The sequence below is a fragment of the Dermacentor silvarum genome, chromosome 4, assembly GCF_013339745.2.
Source record: "Dermacentor silvarum isolate Dsil-2018 chromosome 4, BIME_Dsil_1.4, whole genome shotgun sequence".
Taxonomy (NCBI): domain Eukaryota; kingdom Metazoa; phylum Arthropoda; class Arachnida; order Ixodida; family Ixodidae; genus Dermacentor; species Dermacentor silvarum.
Window position 1 is genome coordinate 213,673,623 of NC_051157.2, and position 19,055 is coordinate 213,692,677.

The 19,055-nt window shown below is 48.1% G+C and overlaps 1 protein-coding gene across 3 annotated transcripts in view; it reads right to left on the reverse strand.

Annotated features, from left to right (window-relative positions):
• The window catches only part of LOC119450935 (uncharacterized), a 118,331-nt gene that overhangs the window by 27,006 nt on the left and 72,270 nt on the right, over positions 1-19,055 (reverse strand). For all 3 annotated transcript variants that reach the window (XR_007466611.1, XM_037714399.2, XM_049666354.1), the window contains one exon: positions 9,689-9,837. Coding sequence is in view for 2 of the 3 variants with exons in the window: in XM_037714399.2 (XP_037570327.1) it covers positions 9,689-9,837 (149 nt within the window). In the remaining variant the exon portion in view is untranslated. The remainder of the gene's footprint in view (positions 1-9,688; positions 9,838-19,055) is intronic.

Sequence of the window (19,055 nt, forward strand, 5' to 3'; positions counted from 1 at the left end):
AACCATTGCTGGGACTTTTCTTGTATCACCTTGGTATTCTTTACCACAATTATATAACAAACCTCCAGCCCTGAACACTTTTTCTGGCCACAACACAATAGAAATGTTCACAATAAACTATAGCAAGTTCACAACAGCTGCTGGGACTTTTCTTGTATAAGCTGCGTGATGTTTAGCAGCTCTTCAGCTTTACTTTTCGCTGTCTTCCGCAAGCTGTTGGACTTCACCACAAATGTAATATCATTTGATGCTTCTGCTTTTTCGGAATAGCGATCAGCTGAAACAGTCAAATCAGCGATGACTGCTTCCAGTTCCCTTTTCCTTCTCTTCATGTTGTCGATCTCATCATTGATCAGACGTCTTTTTGAGCGCCTCATGTCGTCAAGTTTCTCCCGTTTTTGAGCCTCAAGGTGCGCATTGTAGCGGTTCCTTGCTGCTGACACTGATGTCCTCAGCTCTTTGTGATGGGGACACTCAGAATACCACCAGCTTTTTCTACTGCATCACATATCATGCGTTGCGATATGTAGGACAGGTCTGCAAGGTCCTCTACAGCAACTTGACGATTTATGCTAAACCCACGCTCGACTGTTGCTTGTCCATGGCTGAGAACAAGTAGCAATTTGACAACATTCCAAAGCTCGACATAAGAGGAATTTAAGCCGATAAGCTGATAGAAGAACTCATCCAGCCTATTTAGACCCTTCTGAAAGAGCCGAAGCTGATTCCTTTCCTGTTGCAACAACTCTGTGTATTCAGCTAAAACAGAGTCTCGTTGCTTTTCGTCAAATCTTTGAGCTGTGATGAGAGCATCAACCACTTTCCTCAGGCAGTAAGAGACACTCATTGTGCTTGCAGCACATGAGCCGTGGGTCTAGGCAGGACAGGCTTCTGACTAGGATTGACTTCAAAGGGCTTTTGTCAAGAATTTTTTTTGTACACAGCTATCAAAAACTGCTTGCATTCCATTTTGAACTGGAACACATCTTTTGTACTTGCTTTGCAGTCTTTGACAATCTGCTCGCACATGTGGCCTATGTCCACTTTTTCCAGTGGAAGATGTTTGTCCACATTTTCAATGTTTAGCCTGAGAAGGCCACTGATCACTGCTGCAGACAAAATTGAGCATTTCATGAACTTCATCAGCAGCTTTCTTACTACTGTCTCCAGGTCTCTTGCCAGAAAGAAACCATAGGTTTGTCTACTTGATATTCTATCAAGAAGGGTCTGACAGCCATGGCAACAGTTAGGGCAAAGTTCAGCTTTGTCAGGACAAGAGGGTCACGGAGGAACCCACACAAGTTCTCGAAAGATGCGCACCTTGGTAGGGTCACATTCTTACTCCTTGCTGCTTCTATGTATTTTCTGATGTCGCTCCAAAGAACTAGTGCCCTTTCTATAACACTGACATTCTCCACCCAGCGATGCGCCACAAACTTCAGTGGAAATGTGCTCTGCCCTGTTATCACTGTAAAATCTTCCCTTCGTGCTGGGGAGTTGTCAAAGAGCATGCTCAGACTTGACAGTAGGACATCAAGTCCCCATTTACTGGCCACGACACCTGCCCTATAAGCATTATGAATTGTGTGCAGGCCACAAGTGCCCAGATCAACACACTGCACTTGGTAATTTTCACGCAAATCCGCTTGCAGTGACCTAAATAACTTTAGGTTGACATTTGGTCCATCCATTGAAATTTGGGCAATCTTTCGAAGCGGTAAAGGTTCGAGGGCTTTTAACAACTTTTCCTGGATGTCTTCAGCGGTCGCGTGCCCCATGAAGACTGATGTGAGATATCTTGTTGCGACATTGTGCGAGGAATTCCAGCACCTCACATGTACGTCCATTTGTTTCAGGTGCAGAAACTCGTTTCCAGATTCGTCGAAAAGCACGACGTAGCAGTCCGAGTTTTCAATCTCCTGCTGCAAAGCTGCTTGAAAAAAGGGTCTAAGCCCGTGGCACGCTATGTAAGAGCATTTCTTTTCTCCGCAGGAAAAAGCTTTTGCCAGCTCGCTGTCCGGGAACATGCGTCTGAACAGATCGGCGGTTTGTGACGACGACCTGTATGAATAATGGCTGGTAACCACCTTCAGAGTCCACAAGATTTCAGCGTCTGTGACCATCTCATAGGTCTTACAAGCACCCTCTAAATCCATCGCCTGCGATGAAACCGCGTGGGTGGGTCTTTCGCTTGTGCTAGCACGCCGTTCGTCTGTCCTCGGAGCAAGGTAGTTTAGCACCGCGCTTCCTGCCGCCGCCTTCATTACGCCACTGTGCTTGGCACTCTTCATGTGGCTCTTGAGAGCCGACTCACCCATTGCCACAATGTCGAACGTTTTTCCGCATGGTTTACAAGTGGCTCGGTGCGGATCCGTCGTGTCCGGCGCAACCCAGTTCTTGTAGCTGTCGTTGCTAAGCCACATGCTTTGAAATTTGCACTTCCCGGGCATTATTCCAATGTTTCTCAGATGATCCCGCTGACAAAGACGGAGGTTCACCTTTAAACTCCCGTTGTGCACAGGCGTCCATCACAACACAACACACGTGCACCACACACTCGATACCAAATACAAAGCGCCATGCTTTGAACACGGCATAGTAGAGACACAAGAGAACACCGATCGGACTCCTGCCAATGTTGCCAGCAGCTCAACGAGAATCCGCTATCTATGTCGCACTAATGTCTGTGCACAAATTTATCAATAAAAATACTGCGTGGGAGTCAATTGTTAAGCGTCAGATGGCTGTTATTAGGACTGGAACTTCTGGTATCGGGCAGTACAATGTTTCTTCTTTTTTTTTTACTTTTAGCTCTGATGGTAGCACAACGGTAGCGGATATTCGTGAAAGTGCTGGCTACATAAACAAAGGCACTGAGCCTCAGTGGTAAAGTTTCTCCACTATAGCTCTCTTTAGCTTCGCCTCGCGTGCAAGAGGGAAAGTGGGACAAGGCAGACCGACGAGCGAGGAGTGAACGAACGATAGGGTGAGGAAAGCAGCGTAAACACTGCCAGCCGAGCCAGCACCGAAGCGCGGCACGCATCTCTCGCTTCGTTCGAGGTTTGACGCGGTGAAGCCTTTTATTTTTTCCGCGCAGTTCTGCAAAACTGAACCATGTGCGCTCGCGCCAGCGTATTGTTTATGAAATGGGGAGTTTGTCAATTCCACGCCGATATACCACAGAACGGAGGTCGCAATGTCGATATCAGAGTGCATTGCTCACGAAATTCAAGGATTTTCAAGGACGTAAAAAAATTCCAGGACTTTCAAGGGCCTTGAAAATGCACTTTTCAATTTCAAGGGTTTTCAAGGGTTTCAAGGACCTGTACGCACCCTGTGCCTCGCGCGCCCGCACGTCGGGGTCCCTTCTTCGAGCGCGAGCCGCCGCCGCCCTGCGCGCACGCCGCTCAGCAGCCTTGTCCATCTTCCGCAGACCCTCTGAACGCGCGCGCGCCAAGACGGCGCGTTAATTGTATTATAGAGCACCCCCTGGCGTACGGCGCCGCCGAAGAACACGCGATCGTCGTCGCGCGATCGTCTCTCTCCTTCCGTACGTGTGACGTCATTCCTGTTTTCATAAAACTAACCTTTTATTTTTTCATACTACAAGTAACGCCCTCTAGTATCGTACCATCTTGCATTTTTCAGCGTATATGCATTCGTTATATAGTACAAGTACCGCCCTCTACGGCCAGTTCAAGCACGCGTTCGCTACGCGGACGCTGGTGGTTCACTCCATTTATATATACGTGCGAGCGAGCGAACGGGAGAGTGGGGCGCAGGGAGGAGAGAGAGCGAACGGCGAGAGAAGGAGCGGCGAAGCACTGCACCTACCCTCTCCTACACTCTCTCCACACACGCGGGAGCTCCGCCGAGCTCCCGCGATGCGAGCCCCCTCACACGCCAGAGCGCGCTCTTCCTCTCCACTCACTCTCCGCTACTCCGGAGGCGGTTACCTACGACGGGACGCTCGGGCCACGCCATAAGGAGCTTCGCCCCTAAAAGGTAGACACGGGCAAGTGCTTGCCTGTTTTTCTTGCGCTATTAATCGTGTCAGAGGAAGATAACTGGACCTGTGTTTCTTAACACAAATGTGTGGACCCCTCGAGGACACTCAGAAGATCAATGGGATCCAAAGGTTTCAGATGCCCTCAAGAGAGGAGTACGCAAGGAGAGTCACCTGCTGAATGCGTGAGGATGTCTAGCAAGGAGCGTCTGCAGCACTCTTGGTTACCTCTTTTTAAATGAAGTTACCAGGTCCAAAACACTACATTTTCAGTGGTAAGGCGCTACGCGATTATGATGATGACTTGCTTCAAGTTTCCTCTTTCTTTATATTGTTATGCGCTATTCCCGCACACTGAAGCACGCATCCTGCCGAGCATGGAAGAATGCGCCACAAAGACGGTGAAGACGACGATCAGAGCAGTGCTCGTGTTGTTGTTCTGCCATGTTGCCTGCAGCTCTCTCTCTCTCTGTATATGTCTTGTAAATATAATTTCATATCCCTTTTGGCTACTCTCATCCCAGTGGCATTTTGGTGGGAGGTGCGGAGTACCCACACGATACAACGAAGCTCCGCAGCGGCCGACGCTTGGCTTTATCCACGATGGCGGAAGAAAGAGGTGTCTGCGCCTATCGACGCGGCTGCAACGACATTGGTCGTCCTGGCTCAGCTAAAAGACCCAAGCACATTCTGCGGGATCGACATCGAGGACTGGCTACCCGTGTACGAGCGTGCAAGTAAGAATAATCGCTGGGATGAGACGATCATGTTGGCAAACATATTATTTTACCTCAAAGGAACCGCAAAGGTATGGTTTGAGAATAATGAAGACGAAATTGGGAGCTGGGATGCATGCAAGGAAAAGATGCGTTCCCTGTTCGGCAAGTCCGCAGGTAGAAAGGCAGCAGCAAAGAAGGAGCTGGCATCTCGTGCTCAGACAGCGACAGAGTCATACCTGACTTATATACAGGACGTGCTTGCCCTTTGCCGCAAAGCCGACGACGGCATGACAGAGTCTGAGAAAGTAGGCCACGTGTTAAAGGGCATAGCAGATGATGCCTTCAACCTGCTAATCTGCAAAGACTGCGACACCATCATCAATGCCATCATCCAAGAGCGCAAGCGCTTTGAGGCTACCAAAAGTTGACGCATTCCCCACAATTTCGCTCGACTTCCGAACACGGCAGCAACGTGGTCTTGCGAAGACGTGCCTGAGCCGTTGGCGCCGCTCATCGTGGAACACGTGCAGAAGATCATCCGATGTGAGCTTGACGCTGTGTCTCCTGCTTCTACGTGCGGCTGTACCTGTTACCATAGCTCCCAGATGGTGCCACTAGTTCAAGCTATCGTTCATCAGGAGCTCTCCAATGACTCTGTGTGCGCCGCAGCTCCTTCCCAGCTGATCGACCGCCGTCCCTCACTTTCGCACGCCCGAGGTCAAAGGCCGCTGCTCCGTACTTGTAACCCAGACGAGTGGAGGACTGCTGATGACCGTTCCATTTGCTTCAACTGCCGTCGTATTGGCCACGTGGCCTGCCATTGTAACAGTCGGTGGTATTGGTATCAGGTGCCCCATGGATGCAACCATCGCCTCGACATGGATCATGGCCAATTTAAGCCCTACCACGAGCCTCCCCAAACCACCGATGACGACGCTCCCTCCATGCCGTATCGTCGTTCACCATCCCCACCTGGCAGTGATGCTACTGCGGACTTCTGATTTGGAGCAATTTTTGGAGCATCAGCAATTTCATTTTGGAGCACTTCGGAGCACGTAATTTGGCATTTGGGAGCAGCTGATTTTTTCACACCCTCAAGTATTTCGAAAAAGCGAAATTTACAGCGCATTAACATTCCAGGACCCGAATAATTCGTACATTCTTACCAGAAGCTTAGTAAACATTTCCATCCATTGCAAATCTCGTGGAGAAAAAAATGCTGTTCTGTGCATGCGACACACAAATTGATATCGTTTCATATATTGCTAGTTTTCCCACATGTCATCCGGTATATTCAGAAACAGAAATGATGGACACATTGGCGGCATGCAGTTATTATAATCACATGTCATGCTGCGCTTCAAACAAGCTACAGTAGAACGCCGCTGTTACGTTGTTTTCGGCCAGCCCCTGCATAGCTCCCATAGGACCCAATGGAGTGGTAACCCCGCTGTTGCGTCGCAACTGTGGGACCATTCCCTCATCATGCGTTGCGAACTGCCACCCCGCACCAGCCCGAGCGGCCAGTTTGACTATTCATGTCGCTTGGCTTGGTGGCTTGACGATGGGATTGGCCGCCGAAAGTGCCGGGGGCAACACCTATCAAGTATTTTCGGTTTACGTCAGCAAAAGCATGGCCTTTGAGATCCGTATTTGCTATCTAAAGATCGTGTCAATAATGCGTTGGGGCCCTAAAATTGGTTATGGCGCATATGTTCCGAATAAAGTCAAAGGGCGATAACGCCATCGCCGTGCGCCGTTTGCTGTATGTGCGAGTGAAAGCGTGTGATGGGAGCCGACGACCGCGGCCAAATCTCGCGCACGCAAGAAAGAACAGCGGGGAGGAAGCGCGCCTTCCGTCGCTCTCGAGACACCGGCGAGGGAGCAAGGGGCGACGTTATACTATGGCATCAACTGCGTATTGCGCGGTGGGGCGCGGTCGCGCGGGCCGTATTATGTAAGCGATCTACGTTGGGGGCAGAGTCTAGGCAGTGTAGGTGCGTCGGCGGCTCGTAGCTTTGTGCGTACTATGTATTCTCGGCGCTCAGCTTGTGTTGGAGCGATAGAGAGTAGCACGAAGGTTACTTCGCTCGCTGCTGCTACGGTGCTTCCTCACGCCAGCGTTTGACAGCGCGTGTCCGCACTCATCGAGTGTGATGTGTTCATGTTTGCTGTGCGCACTGACACTACGCTTGTTAATATAGTCAATAAGCGAATGTCTACAAGTTAATACGGACGATAAAACTACTATCCTTACTCTGTATAGCTGTCTACTAATTTGCAATCGCAATCGATGCTTCGGCTTTCGGGTGAATTTACGACTTTTTTCACATGTAAGAATTAAAATAATAATATGTGTTGTTCAAAACTACTCTCATTTCTCAATTTTTCCTGTTTCTCGGCTCTTGCGTTTCCCGGCTCCGTATAAAGTCAAAGGGCGATAACGCCATCACCGCACGCCGTATGCTGTATGTCCGAGTGAAAGCGTGTGATGGGAGCCGACGACCGCGGCCAAATCTTGCGCACATTTTCTTTGTTGTTTTTCTTTTTTACGGTCCCGTGAAAAACGTATCAGCGGGGTTCTACTGTACTAGCTGAGTTTCCGGAGTAGATAACGTCCGCCAATGAATCGCAATTGACCTTGAAGCCACGAGCCTCAGCAGAAACCGCACTTAGCAACTAAGGTTGCAACTAAGGCTCACCCTGTGCAATTGTCGGCAATAGACTCAAATCCGAGGCTGTTTGGCGCAGTTAGGCGCAATTTTCGTCGATTGTATCAGGATGGCGCAGTAAATCCCATCTGGTGCACTTTGGCACAGTTGGCGCAGGAGTGGAATCACTGCCAACTGGTCACTAGTCGCATTCGCCATTGTCTCGTCACCAATCATCTCGCTCGCCCCAATTCCGCCACCCTATGTCGCCGATTGAACGACTCCCTCGGGAAAACTAGACGATGCTGCTCCCAGAGGTGATGCTGCATCGACAACCCGCCTGCCAAATCCTCTGACCGCACTGCATACCAGATGGAACCTGATAGACATTAAACTGGACGACGCACATGTTGTTGCTCTAGTGGATACTGGGGCTCAGACATCAGTGATAAATTCAGAGCTTCATGGCCACCTTAAGAAGGTCCTAACAGCCCCCCACAGTACCGCTCATTCGCGTCGCCGATGGCGGAACGTTTCCCGTGCTAGGGATGTGCTCTGCACGAATAAGTATTGCTGATCGATCCACAAGTGTATAACTTGCCGTGCTCGAGAAATGCTCCCATGATCTCATCCTCGGTATGGATTTTCTGTCTGCCCATTCTGCCCTTATTGACTGTGGAACCAGCTTGCTTCAGCTAGACCAACCATGCTACCATGACGCTCCTACAACACGACAACTGCGCTTGTGCTCAGTGGATTACGTTCGTCTGCCTCCTCAACCGTTAGATATGTGAACTTGTGGTCTTTTTCTGCCATTCCCGATGGAGATTATATCTTGATCCAGATCGTTGACATCTTATTCGCCAAAAACATTGCTCTTCCTCACACCCTTACTAGAGTTACAGATAATCGAACGTCTCTACCCATACTGAACTTTAGCTGGTGCAGGCAACTTATCCCAGGCGGCATGACTCTAGCCCACATCTCTTCTATCGATGAGTGTGCCATTTCTGCATTCGTCATCGACGCTTCTTTGTCCTCTGTCCCTTCCTCCTCCTCGCACAATCTCGTCGATGGTGATATTGACAAGATGATAGCGTCTGACCTCCTTCCTGCACAGACAGCCAATATGCGGCACATATTGAAGTCCTACCGTGACATCTTTGACTTCAATGACCGTCCTTTGGGACAGACATCTGTGGTCACTCATAAGATCAATACTGGGGATGCCAGCCCAACCAGACGACGTCATTATCGCGTGTCCCATGCCAAGCGAGAAGTGATACTGCGTGAAGTCGACAAGATGCTCACCAAGGATGTCATTAAACCTTCATGCAGTCCATGGGCATCACCGGTCGTCCTAGTCAAGAAGAAAGATGGCAGCTGGTACTTCTGCGTCAACTACCACCACTTAAAGTAACGCGCAAGGACGTCTACCCTTTGCTGCGGATCGATGACGCTCTCGACTACGGCTCTGCCTACTTCTCTTCTATCGACCTGAGGTCAGGCTACTGGCAGATATCCGTCGATCAACCGAAAAGGCGGGCTTCGTGCGCCACGACGAAACCCCCATGGGCGAAACCAATACGGTGGTGTCCGAACTCTGGGAGCACGTCGCTACTGACGACGAAATAGGTGTTGCTTCGACGGAGGAGCTTCTGAGTGCAAATAGTGCTGCCTCGTTCTGTGAAGAGAACTCCGACGGGGCGATCGTTGTCGCGACGGACGGCGGCGTTGTGCGAGAGAGGCGACGACAGCAGCAGCAGTGATGACGAAATTGACAATGGCTTGTCCGAGCCCGAGGTTCAACGAAAGTGCAACGTCGTTGATCGAGTCGCTCATTGAATTCATGCACGCTAAATTATAGCCACCAGTGTTCGCGCAGCAGATGGACGCGATGCACACAGCGGTTGTGACTCCGAAACTTCCGCGAAAGCAAGTGCATATTTCTATTTCAGCGTGCCTAACGATTGAGACACTATTTAGAGGTATAAATAAAAGTTTTATTTTTCACGGCCTACTTTCTAAGACGTCGATTTTTTTATCGCAAGTGGCAGTTTCGGTTTCGGGACTGCAAAGGTATATTTGGCATTTTTTTTTTTCGGCAGTCCAGATATAGCGATGATCAGTTATAACGATCGGATTTCTCGTCTTTCTCGATATCGTTATAAGTGGACTGCACTGTACATGCACTAGTGCAAAATTTGATTGTGAATGAGCCAGTGCGTTAGCCAGAAGAGTATAGTGTACCTGGCTCCCTTGTTCATGCTATAGATATTCAGTGCAAGCCAAGCACAGTGGCTGCCACGCACCCACAGACCGGCCACTAGAGGGCGCCTGCTGCTTGTGGCTGCCACCACTGCTGCTGCTGCTGAAGAGCACCTGCCAGAGGGCATCACGGTCCCGTGCTGTGCGAAGCCGCAGCCGCTCCAGGGCCTGCGCCTGCTGCTCCTGGTAAAGCCTGCACAGCACATGCACACCAGACACAATCAACCCCTGCCAGCAGTGCGTAACTGTAAAGCAACTTGTTCTCTCTGCTTTAATTTGCTGCAGAGTTTTCATTCTTTCAACTAATAATCAACTGTATGTACTTGTATTCTATGCATCTGACAGTTGCCTAATGTACAATTTAAAGGTACCGATTTATTCAATTACAGTATAGACCACTTATAACGTAACCGCTTATAGTGCAAGACCAGATATAGTGCGGTCTTTTCAGACTCCCGTTAATTTTCCCATAGCAATCTATGTATACACGTATCGCTTATAGTGCAGTTGCGAGAAACGAAATAAAGGTTACAGTGCGGCTGCCTGGGAGTACGGAAGTCAGCGGAGACGGCGAACGCTCCCCTCAAATGGGCGCCCCAAGGAGTGCTTGAGGAAGAAAGAGAGACGAAGTGGAGGAGAAGGGCACGTGGTGCGAACGAACAGCCAGTGAGGCTGAAACCAGAATCTTGAGTGCGAGTCGTGAAATATCACTGCGTGCATAGCGAGCGAGGGACACGAAACGGCAAACGCTCACTTCACGATAACGGCAGTAAACAAAACTTCAGGGAGCGGGCGGCGCTGGCACGGCAAAGGGCGCATGCGGAGACCGTGGAATGTGAGGGAGGAGGGGGGCAGGGAAGCGGATTTTGCCTCGGCAACTCCGCCGCTTCGGTGGCTCCCCTCGCCCTCCCTCGTGGCTCCCTCACTTTCGACTGTCACCGTGCGTGCCCTGCCGCCGTGCAGGCGCTGCCGCTCCAGCCGGCTCGGCGCCAGCTGCCCGAGGTTTTGTTTTGTGCCGTTATTGGGAAGCGGACGTTTGCCGGCGTGGGCAGTTTCATTGGCCGGCCTTGGACAGCGCCGCTGCTTCCCTCTGCGCCGTAGCCGCAGCGTGCAAGGTCAACACGTGACTAGAAAGTAGACGAAGCATAAAGGAGAAAGAAGGGTTCACTGCCATTTTCTACGCGTGGCTACGGTAGCGTGCCTGAGACGTCGGCACATACACGCATGTTCCGGCGCAACGCAGAATCGGCGAACTTGCCATTTGGGAGAGGGTAAAATTTCCGCCGCATTTTTTTTTCTTGTTCTTTTTTTTTTTCTTGCACGCGACAGTGAGGGGTCTTTCCTAAGCTTTTACTCTATGGCGGTGCCGGAGCAGTGCTGGTCGGAGGCGCCGCCGCGTGATTTGGTTCGAATTAATGAGATTCGACTATAAATTTAATGCGAACGTTCAAGCCGCATTCCTCGACTGTCGCATACGCGTGGCGGCTGGGTGTACATGTTTTGCATATGTGCGGGCCTTGAAAATTGTTGCTTTGGTTATAGTGCGGTACCGCTTATAGTGCGGATATTCGCGACTCCGGCGACTTACGTTATAAGCGGTCTACACTGTATAAGGTGAGGATGCAGTTGAGGGACTCATAGAAGAAAATATTATCCACACTATTATAAGGCCATACACAGTATCTGAGGAACTGATTTATTCAGCCTTGGCGGGGATTGCCTGAAAGACCATATATTTGTAACTAAAAAAAGAAAAGAACATTTACTCCGGGGGAAAAAAAACCATCTTTATGTGCAAGTGGCAAGGAAAGCTTGTGAAGGCAGTGCTATACACATGCAACCATCAGTCTATTTCGGCCAATGTAGTGCATGCCGTCAGACAAGGGATAGTATGGTAAAAGCTTGGTTGAGAGGGTTGACCTCTTTCAGCTAGCAGAATGATCATGGGTTTGCAACTTTCAATGTCCAGCACTTCTCTCCCTTCATCACAGCTCGCGTCGACACGGACACCGAGTGCGGAGGTGGCTGATAATTCTGAGCACCAATATTATTGTGATAGCGCTAAGGGCGCCATGTCGCAGAAAATTTAGCATCGGTGGCGTTGTCCGTTGAGAAACATCATCCCCAACCACGATTTCCAAACCATGCATTCCAAACCATGCAGGCGCGTGGTGCATAGGCATTACTTCTCCAAGTAAAATACATTAGAAAATTCTTAAAGTACCATTTGCACACAACCTACAGACATGATAGCGTCGGACTGTATTTGAATATATGAGAAAACATTATTCTGTTACGCGGGAAACTCAAACACAACCGCTTTTCCAGCTGTTGTTTGAGGTCTATCTCAGCAGAAGCGGCGCGCCCCGCTCAGTTCCTTGCAGGACCATCCAGATAGCACTCGCCTTCGCACATCCGCGGAAGCAGCGCACCCGCCTGGCGGGGGGGAAAAAAAGAACCAGAAAGTTCACCTTCATGCATAGCGTTCACAGCGATCGTTTGCAGGTAAACATTACGATTACATAAGTTGCAGTTGCCAGGAAGCGTGAGAAGCAGTCGGGGCTCTTTGAATGCCATCGCATTCCACATTTAAAGGTGAAGCTTAGGCGTTTTTTTTTTTTGTAACAGAAGACAACAATGTCGTCCAAGAACATGCCACTATTTATTATGTTAAGCAAGAAATGTTGGACGCACAAGTTGTGCATGGCATACATGCATATGTGCTGGCTTGCCAGCCGCCGCTTGTCTTGTCCGGTGACTACTGGACAGGTCAGGCAGTGACTAGGTCAGCAGCGTCCTTCCTATTTCGAGTAAGCACGGGCAACACAAGAAAACAAGAACTTCACTCTTTTTGCACACAGCGGTACCCAAACTTTCAAGCAGTAGTACAGTTGTAGTTCGAAAGATCAAACGATGTGCATACAAGGGGGGACCCCAAAAAAGAATGGACTGTTTCAGAAGGACAACAAGCACTTGCTTCCCTTTGAAATAATCTCCAATGATGTCAATTCACTTGTCCAAATTTTTCTCCCCCTATTTGAAGCAGCTCTGGAACTACTCGAGGTTAATGGTGTTGAGTGACTCTTGTGAAGGTGCCCTCACCTCATGCACACTGGTAAACTTTTTTTAAATTAAATTTTCTTCTTTACAAATAAAAAAAATCACCAGCCCTTCGACTGTCTAGAAAATGTGAGTAAGCGAAGCTTGGTGGCAAGACGACGCTGTCGCAGGCATTCCACTTCGTTTGCCCTAAACTCGGGGTCCGCAGCTTTCGCTGACATTTCGCCTGGGCTTCGGAAGCCGTCACGCTATAGAATGGTCACGTCGACGACGAGCCCTTTCCCGAGTGAGTTCGCGGCACCGTTGCTCAAACGCAGCCTGCTCCTCGGCGGAACGCAACACGCGTGGCCTTCCCAGCCGGTCGCCCAGACTGATCTGTGGCAAGGGAAGCCCGGCAGAGTGCACGCCAACCCTCTTTCCTCCCATTCCCTCCCCGCGATGCACCAAACAACCCTGATTGGACGCGCACATCACGTGATGGGGCGCCAGTGCAGCTTTCCCCACACCTGCTCAACTCTGGTCGCATCCAGGTTTTAGCGTGACACCACCACCCGGTACATGCACACCGCACAGATGGTAAACCAGCAGAGCTGAAATGTGTGGCCCCGGTATAAGCCACACGTGATTTCTTTCTTTCCTTCTCTCTTTCTTTCTTTTTTTGCTTCCTTCTTTCTTTCTTGTCCCTGACTCATACCCGCATATCCATTGCGGGTATGCGCCACACGTCATTTTATTATCGTTAATTGTGATGTAACTGACAAGCATGTGATGTTATTGATGTCATGGCCAATCAGTCATGTTAGTCATACACTGGTACCGTTCCATGTCAATTTTGGTATTTACCAAGTCAGGGTTCGTACAGGTTCCCAAGGCAAAAATTCAAGGATATTCCAGGACTTTCCAGGACCTGTCACAGGTTTTTCAAGGACTCAGAGCGGCATCCAAAGTAGGATTTCTTTACTCTAACATTTCCAAAAATGACTTGTTTTATTGCACTTACAATAAATAAATGTATGTCACAATTATAATAAAACGTCTAGCCTTGATAACTTCTCAAGATCACAACACAAAATGAATGCTTACAACAGCGGCTGAGATTTCTCCAGCCGCTGTTGGACTTGGTAAAGTTCACCAAAAATATTCAAAACATTCAGCATAGGGTTATTGCGCTAAAATCAAAAGAAATAAATGTATATCCCAATGATGTTAATATTGTGTAACCTTGATCACTTTGCAAGTTCACAACAATACCAAAGAAAAGGAAGTTCACAAAACACACTGAATGCTCCCAACAGCTACTCTGACTTCTCCAGTATTAACTGGTCAAGTTTACCGAACATTTCCAAACTATTCAGTGTAGTCTTGCTACACATCCATTATATTATAAAAAATAGATTTACAGTATATTGCAATTTTGTAAAACATGTCTTGTCTTGATCATTTCTCAAGTCTGCAATATTAAAAGTTAACACAACAAACATTTCGAAAACATTCAGCATAATGTTGTTGCACTTATATTACCATAAATAAAATGATAACAAATCTCCAGCCGAAGGCACAAAGGCACTGAGCATCAGTGGTAAAGTTGCTCCAACATAGCTCTCTTTAGGTTCACCTCGCGCGCAAGAGGGAAAGTGGGAAAAGGCCGACCGACGGGCGAGGAGTGAAACGAACGATAGGATGAGGAAAGCAGCGTAAACACTGCCAGCCGAGCCAGCACCCAAGCGCGGCACACATCTCTCACTCCGTTCACGGTTTGATGCGGTGAAGCCTTTTATTTTTTCCCCACAGTTCTGCAAAATGGAACCGTGTGTGCTCGTGCAGGCGTATTGCTTCTGAAATGGGGAGTATGTCAGATCGATGCTGATCTACCACAGAAAGGTCGCAATGTCGATATCAGAGTGCATTGCTCACGAAATTCAAGGATTTTCAAGGAAGGAAAAAAATTCCAGGACTTTCAAGGGCCTTGCAAATGCACTTTTCAATTTCAAGGGTTTTCAAGGATTTCAAGGACCTGTACGCACCCTGCAAGTGAACGAGACGAGTTTTCGACAGGTTTTCGATAGGGTTTTAGCGTGACACCACCACCATCACTACCGCCGACACTTGTGAGGCAATACAAGCTTCACTTCACTTCACAAGCCTCACAATTAAAGGACACTTGGTCTGATGAATAAGGGCATGGGTAACGCCGGCCCACTCCCGAGAGGCTAAATACCACATCATAGCCAAAGCAGTGGGAGCTGTTGTACTGCCGTGATGAAGAAACCAATCACCTGCACTCCACATATTTGTGCATTTCCATTGCACATTCTTTCTCCGTTGCCTTTCTTAACCCTTTGAGGGTCAATGTCGTAAACATGCAACGCCGCAAACAAGTCCCCAATGGTTGATGCTGTATATTTATGGTGCCCTCTGTATGTTTGAAAAACCTGCCAATTTTTTAACTATTTCTTGCCAAGAAATTGCTGCCACCCTGTGTGGATACAATGAATTTATTTTCTCATTTTTCATTTTGCTTCGTAGTTTCTTGGTTTTCATCCCACAACTATTGTTTCTTTTTTTACGCTGGCATTTCAGCAATCGCTCGCGCATGCCCAGCGGTTAGTTTTGGTTTTGTCTCGAGGGTGTTTCTGTTCGTTGCGCTCCTAAAAACTAATGTCTGTCTGGTTTCTAATCTCTCAAAGGGTCACCGCTACATGCTCGCTCATCTGTTACTCAAAGGGGTGTGATTAACTCTGTTCATTGTTGGGCCCTAGTATATACAAACAATGCTGCCGTATATAAACGATGCCGCTATGCTTTCGTTTCTTTTCTCGAAACTCGATCACAGATTGCCCCTCGGAAGCGACGGAATGAAGGATTACTGCAAGTTTCTGACTTGTTTGTTTTTTCGGACGGGGGCAGAACCATAGTGTTTTCTTGCGTGCAGTCCCATATCTGGTTCAATTACACTATGGGCGCGTGCACTGGTTCCTCTACTGCAAATGATCTGAGTGGTGATTCCACCTCCTTATGTGTTACCTCAAGCAGGGGCCTTTAGTGAATAATAAATGATGATGATAATGATGATGGTGTCCTCAAAAGGAGCCTATTAAAAATGCGAGAAGGTTACTGTGGCAGCCTGTCAGTTTCAGAAATCCAGAAGAAATGCTGGAGCGAGATTACCACTAGCATCTCGCCACGCATTTCTCAATGACTTGCACAAGAAAACCCCATGTACGTCAGCCGTGCTTGCATTATGTGAAGCTTGCTGACAGCCTGCTCCAAGGTATCTGGGTGCTATACATAGTGCAGCGGAAGGCCCTTCATGAAAACGAAGCCCCGTAGGGACTGAATGAATCATGTGCAGGGCCTACTGCGAGAACAACGTTAAAGCAGCCTGCCCTACCGCTGCCACTGTTGCCGTCACTGTCGCTATCTGATGCAAGCATGCTCGCGACGATCGCCTCTTCAGTTAGATGCACTTCGTTTCCAAATCTAAAGCAGTACACTTTCTTTTCTTCGGCAACGTCCTGAATTGCCAATAATCAGAAGGTGGATCGCCATCTTCCGTTTCGGCGGCGAGTCAAATGAGGCTGAGAAACCACGTGGCCAGGAACGACTTCGGCGCAACCAACAAAGACAAGCACGAGCGACTTAAGCCATTCGCATAATTGCGAAAAAGCAGGGGTCAGCGAGCAGTCTGAAAGCAGCACAGTTGGCGTGGTCCATTCGTGTTTCGGAGGGTGGTGCGGCATACAGCTATAGGCGCAGCTAATTCCAGTTCAGAGGAGTGGAAGGGCGACGGGAGAGAGGCGCACGAGGCTGGCAATGCGGAGAAAGCTGGAAAACAGGTTCCATTAAATGAACATGCTGCGGCCGTTGGGGCGATGGGCGATCGTGTAGCGACTCGAATTTCTTTCTTTTTTTTTTTAATGAAAGCGGAGAGGAGGTGGCACGTACAGCGCGCTGGAATGTGGCCCCGCACAGTTGGCACTCTCAGGCAAGTCTAGACACGTGCCGCATGTTCCAATTGCAATCGACAGCCAATCAATAGCTAATTGATAATTGATCAATAATCAATAAATTCGGATAAGTTGGTAGTGCTTAACCTATCCCAAATACGTGGCCAATATCTTGCAATAGACAATAGATAGCCAATCAATAGCTAATCGATAATCAATCAATAATAAATCAATTCCGGGAAATGCTGGGGATGACTTGGTAGTGCTTAGCCTAGCCCAGAAGCCAGGACTAGCTAGGTGCCCATCATCTCCGCTGTCTCTTTAGCATTGCGCCGCCAGTGCAAGCTACGCTAATTTTTTTTTCTTTTCCGCAAAAACGAACATTGTTTCCGCGTAAGGAAAAATAAATTATACAAAGAACCACTCCTGAAACCATTTTCATGTTACCGCTTTTGCGATCGCACTATTACCAGTTTTAATACTATGGCATTATTTTAGCGCTAAGGCCAGTTACTTTTGTGCTTCAATGCATAAAACAGCGTTTTTCTCAAAAGGTTAACTGGAACGCCCATGCATTTCGTCGGACACTTTGAAAGTTAGTATATCGAAACTGGTTCAGTCCTGAGAATTCGTTCGAAGTGGATACGCCTTGCGAACTCAGCGGCTATAATTCGTAGATTGAAAGATGTGCTGTAACATAATTAATTAAAAAGTTAATTCATGTAATTATGTTAAATATTCAATTAGGCCATCAATGTCAGAATTAGCTTGGAACTACATAAAACAATTAGCATCCTTAGAGCGTCGTCGCTATAATGCGAACACAAGAAATCCTGAGATATGGTCCATTCCATACTTCAGAACACTCTATAAGCTTCAGTCGTTAATACATTACCTACCATTCACTTTGAACAGATACAAAAATGGCGGTAATTTCAGTAAGAAAGAACTCAGCTGACACTTTGGTCGCTTGTGTATCTGATGTGATTATTATTCTGCCTTTGTGTATGGTTCTGAGTATATAATGTAAATCCTGTTTCGTTTTCTTAGCAAATGTTGATCTTGTAAAATTCAGTCTCATGCTATGTTGTATAGGTGGTGTTGCGTTGTTTTGTATAGCTAGTATTGTTATTGTAGTGTTGTTTAAAATGCATTCTGTTAAAAGTTTTTCCAATTCTGTTAACTCACCATGACGCAAATATTCTTTGTCTTTCCGTTCATAGCTATTTCGTCTATGAGGAATTCCAGCGATAGCTGGAAATATATGTGAATTATTGTGCATGTGTGCACTGTTTGCTGTACTATTGCCTTGCCTGGTCTTTTGGGTCACGTCAAGCTACATCATCATCATCATCAGCCTATTCATGTCCACTGCAGGACGAAGGCCTCTCCCTGTGATCTCCACTTACGCCTGTCTTCCGCTAGCTGTTTTCAACTTGCGCCTGCAAATTTCCTAACTTCTTCATTCCATCTGGTTTTCTGCCGACCTCGACTGCGCTTTCCTTCTCTAGGTATCCATTATGTAACCCTATTGGTCCACCGGTTATCCATCCTACGCATTACATGGCGTGCCCAGCTACATATGTCAAGCTACATATGTAGCTTTTAGTCCAAAATGACCGTCCAGCATGTAAACTGGACAATAAATTGATTTGATTCGATTGATTTCGTCGGACACTTTGAAAATTATTTGAAACTGGTTTAGTCCTGAGAATTCGTTCCAGGTGGATATGCCTTGCGAACTCAGCGGCTATAATTCGTAGATTGAAAGATGTGCCATAAAATAATTATTTAAAACGTTAATTAGCATAATAATGTGTTGTGACGTCAGCCCACACGCGGCTATCACAGATTATCTGGTGGCCATCACTTTCGCCTCCCCGTGTGCCCTTTCCCTTGCCCTGCGATCTCGGGGCATATAAACAACGCCCAAGACAATAAAGCTCGCTTTTTCCTTGTTGGTTCTACGAGTGCCGGCGTCTGGTCATTTCAGTGGCGACGAGGATGGGATGACGGACAAACACCACCAGGAAAACGGAATGGCCAGCTATACAGGCCCACCACCGTTCGACGAGGCCACCGATGAATGGACAGCGTATCAAGTTCGTCTAGAGGCATTCTTCGAGGGTCATGGCGTTACGGAAGAGAAGAAGAAACGGGCTTTGCTCGTTGCAGCGCTGAGCACCAACACGGTGGGCGTGATTGCCGGACGCTGCGCGCCAGCCAAGGTGAACGAACTTTCATACACCGAGGTCGTGGCCCTTCTGCAACAATATTTTTCGCCGGAGCCTAACGAGATAGCCCAGTCGTACAAGTTCTTCACGCGTAACCAATCGCCAGGTGAGCCGGTCAAAGAATTTCTTCTGGCCATCCGTCAGATTGCTAACACATGCAATTTCGGAGA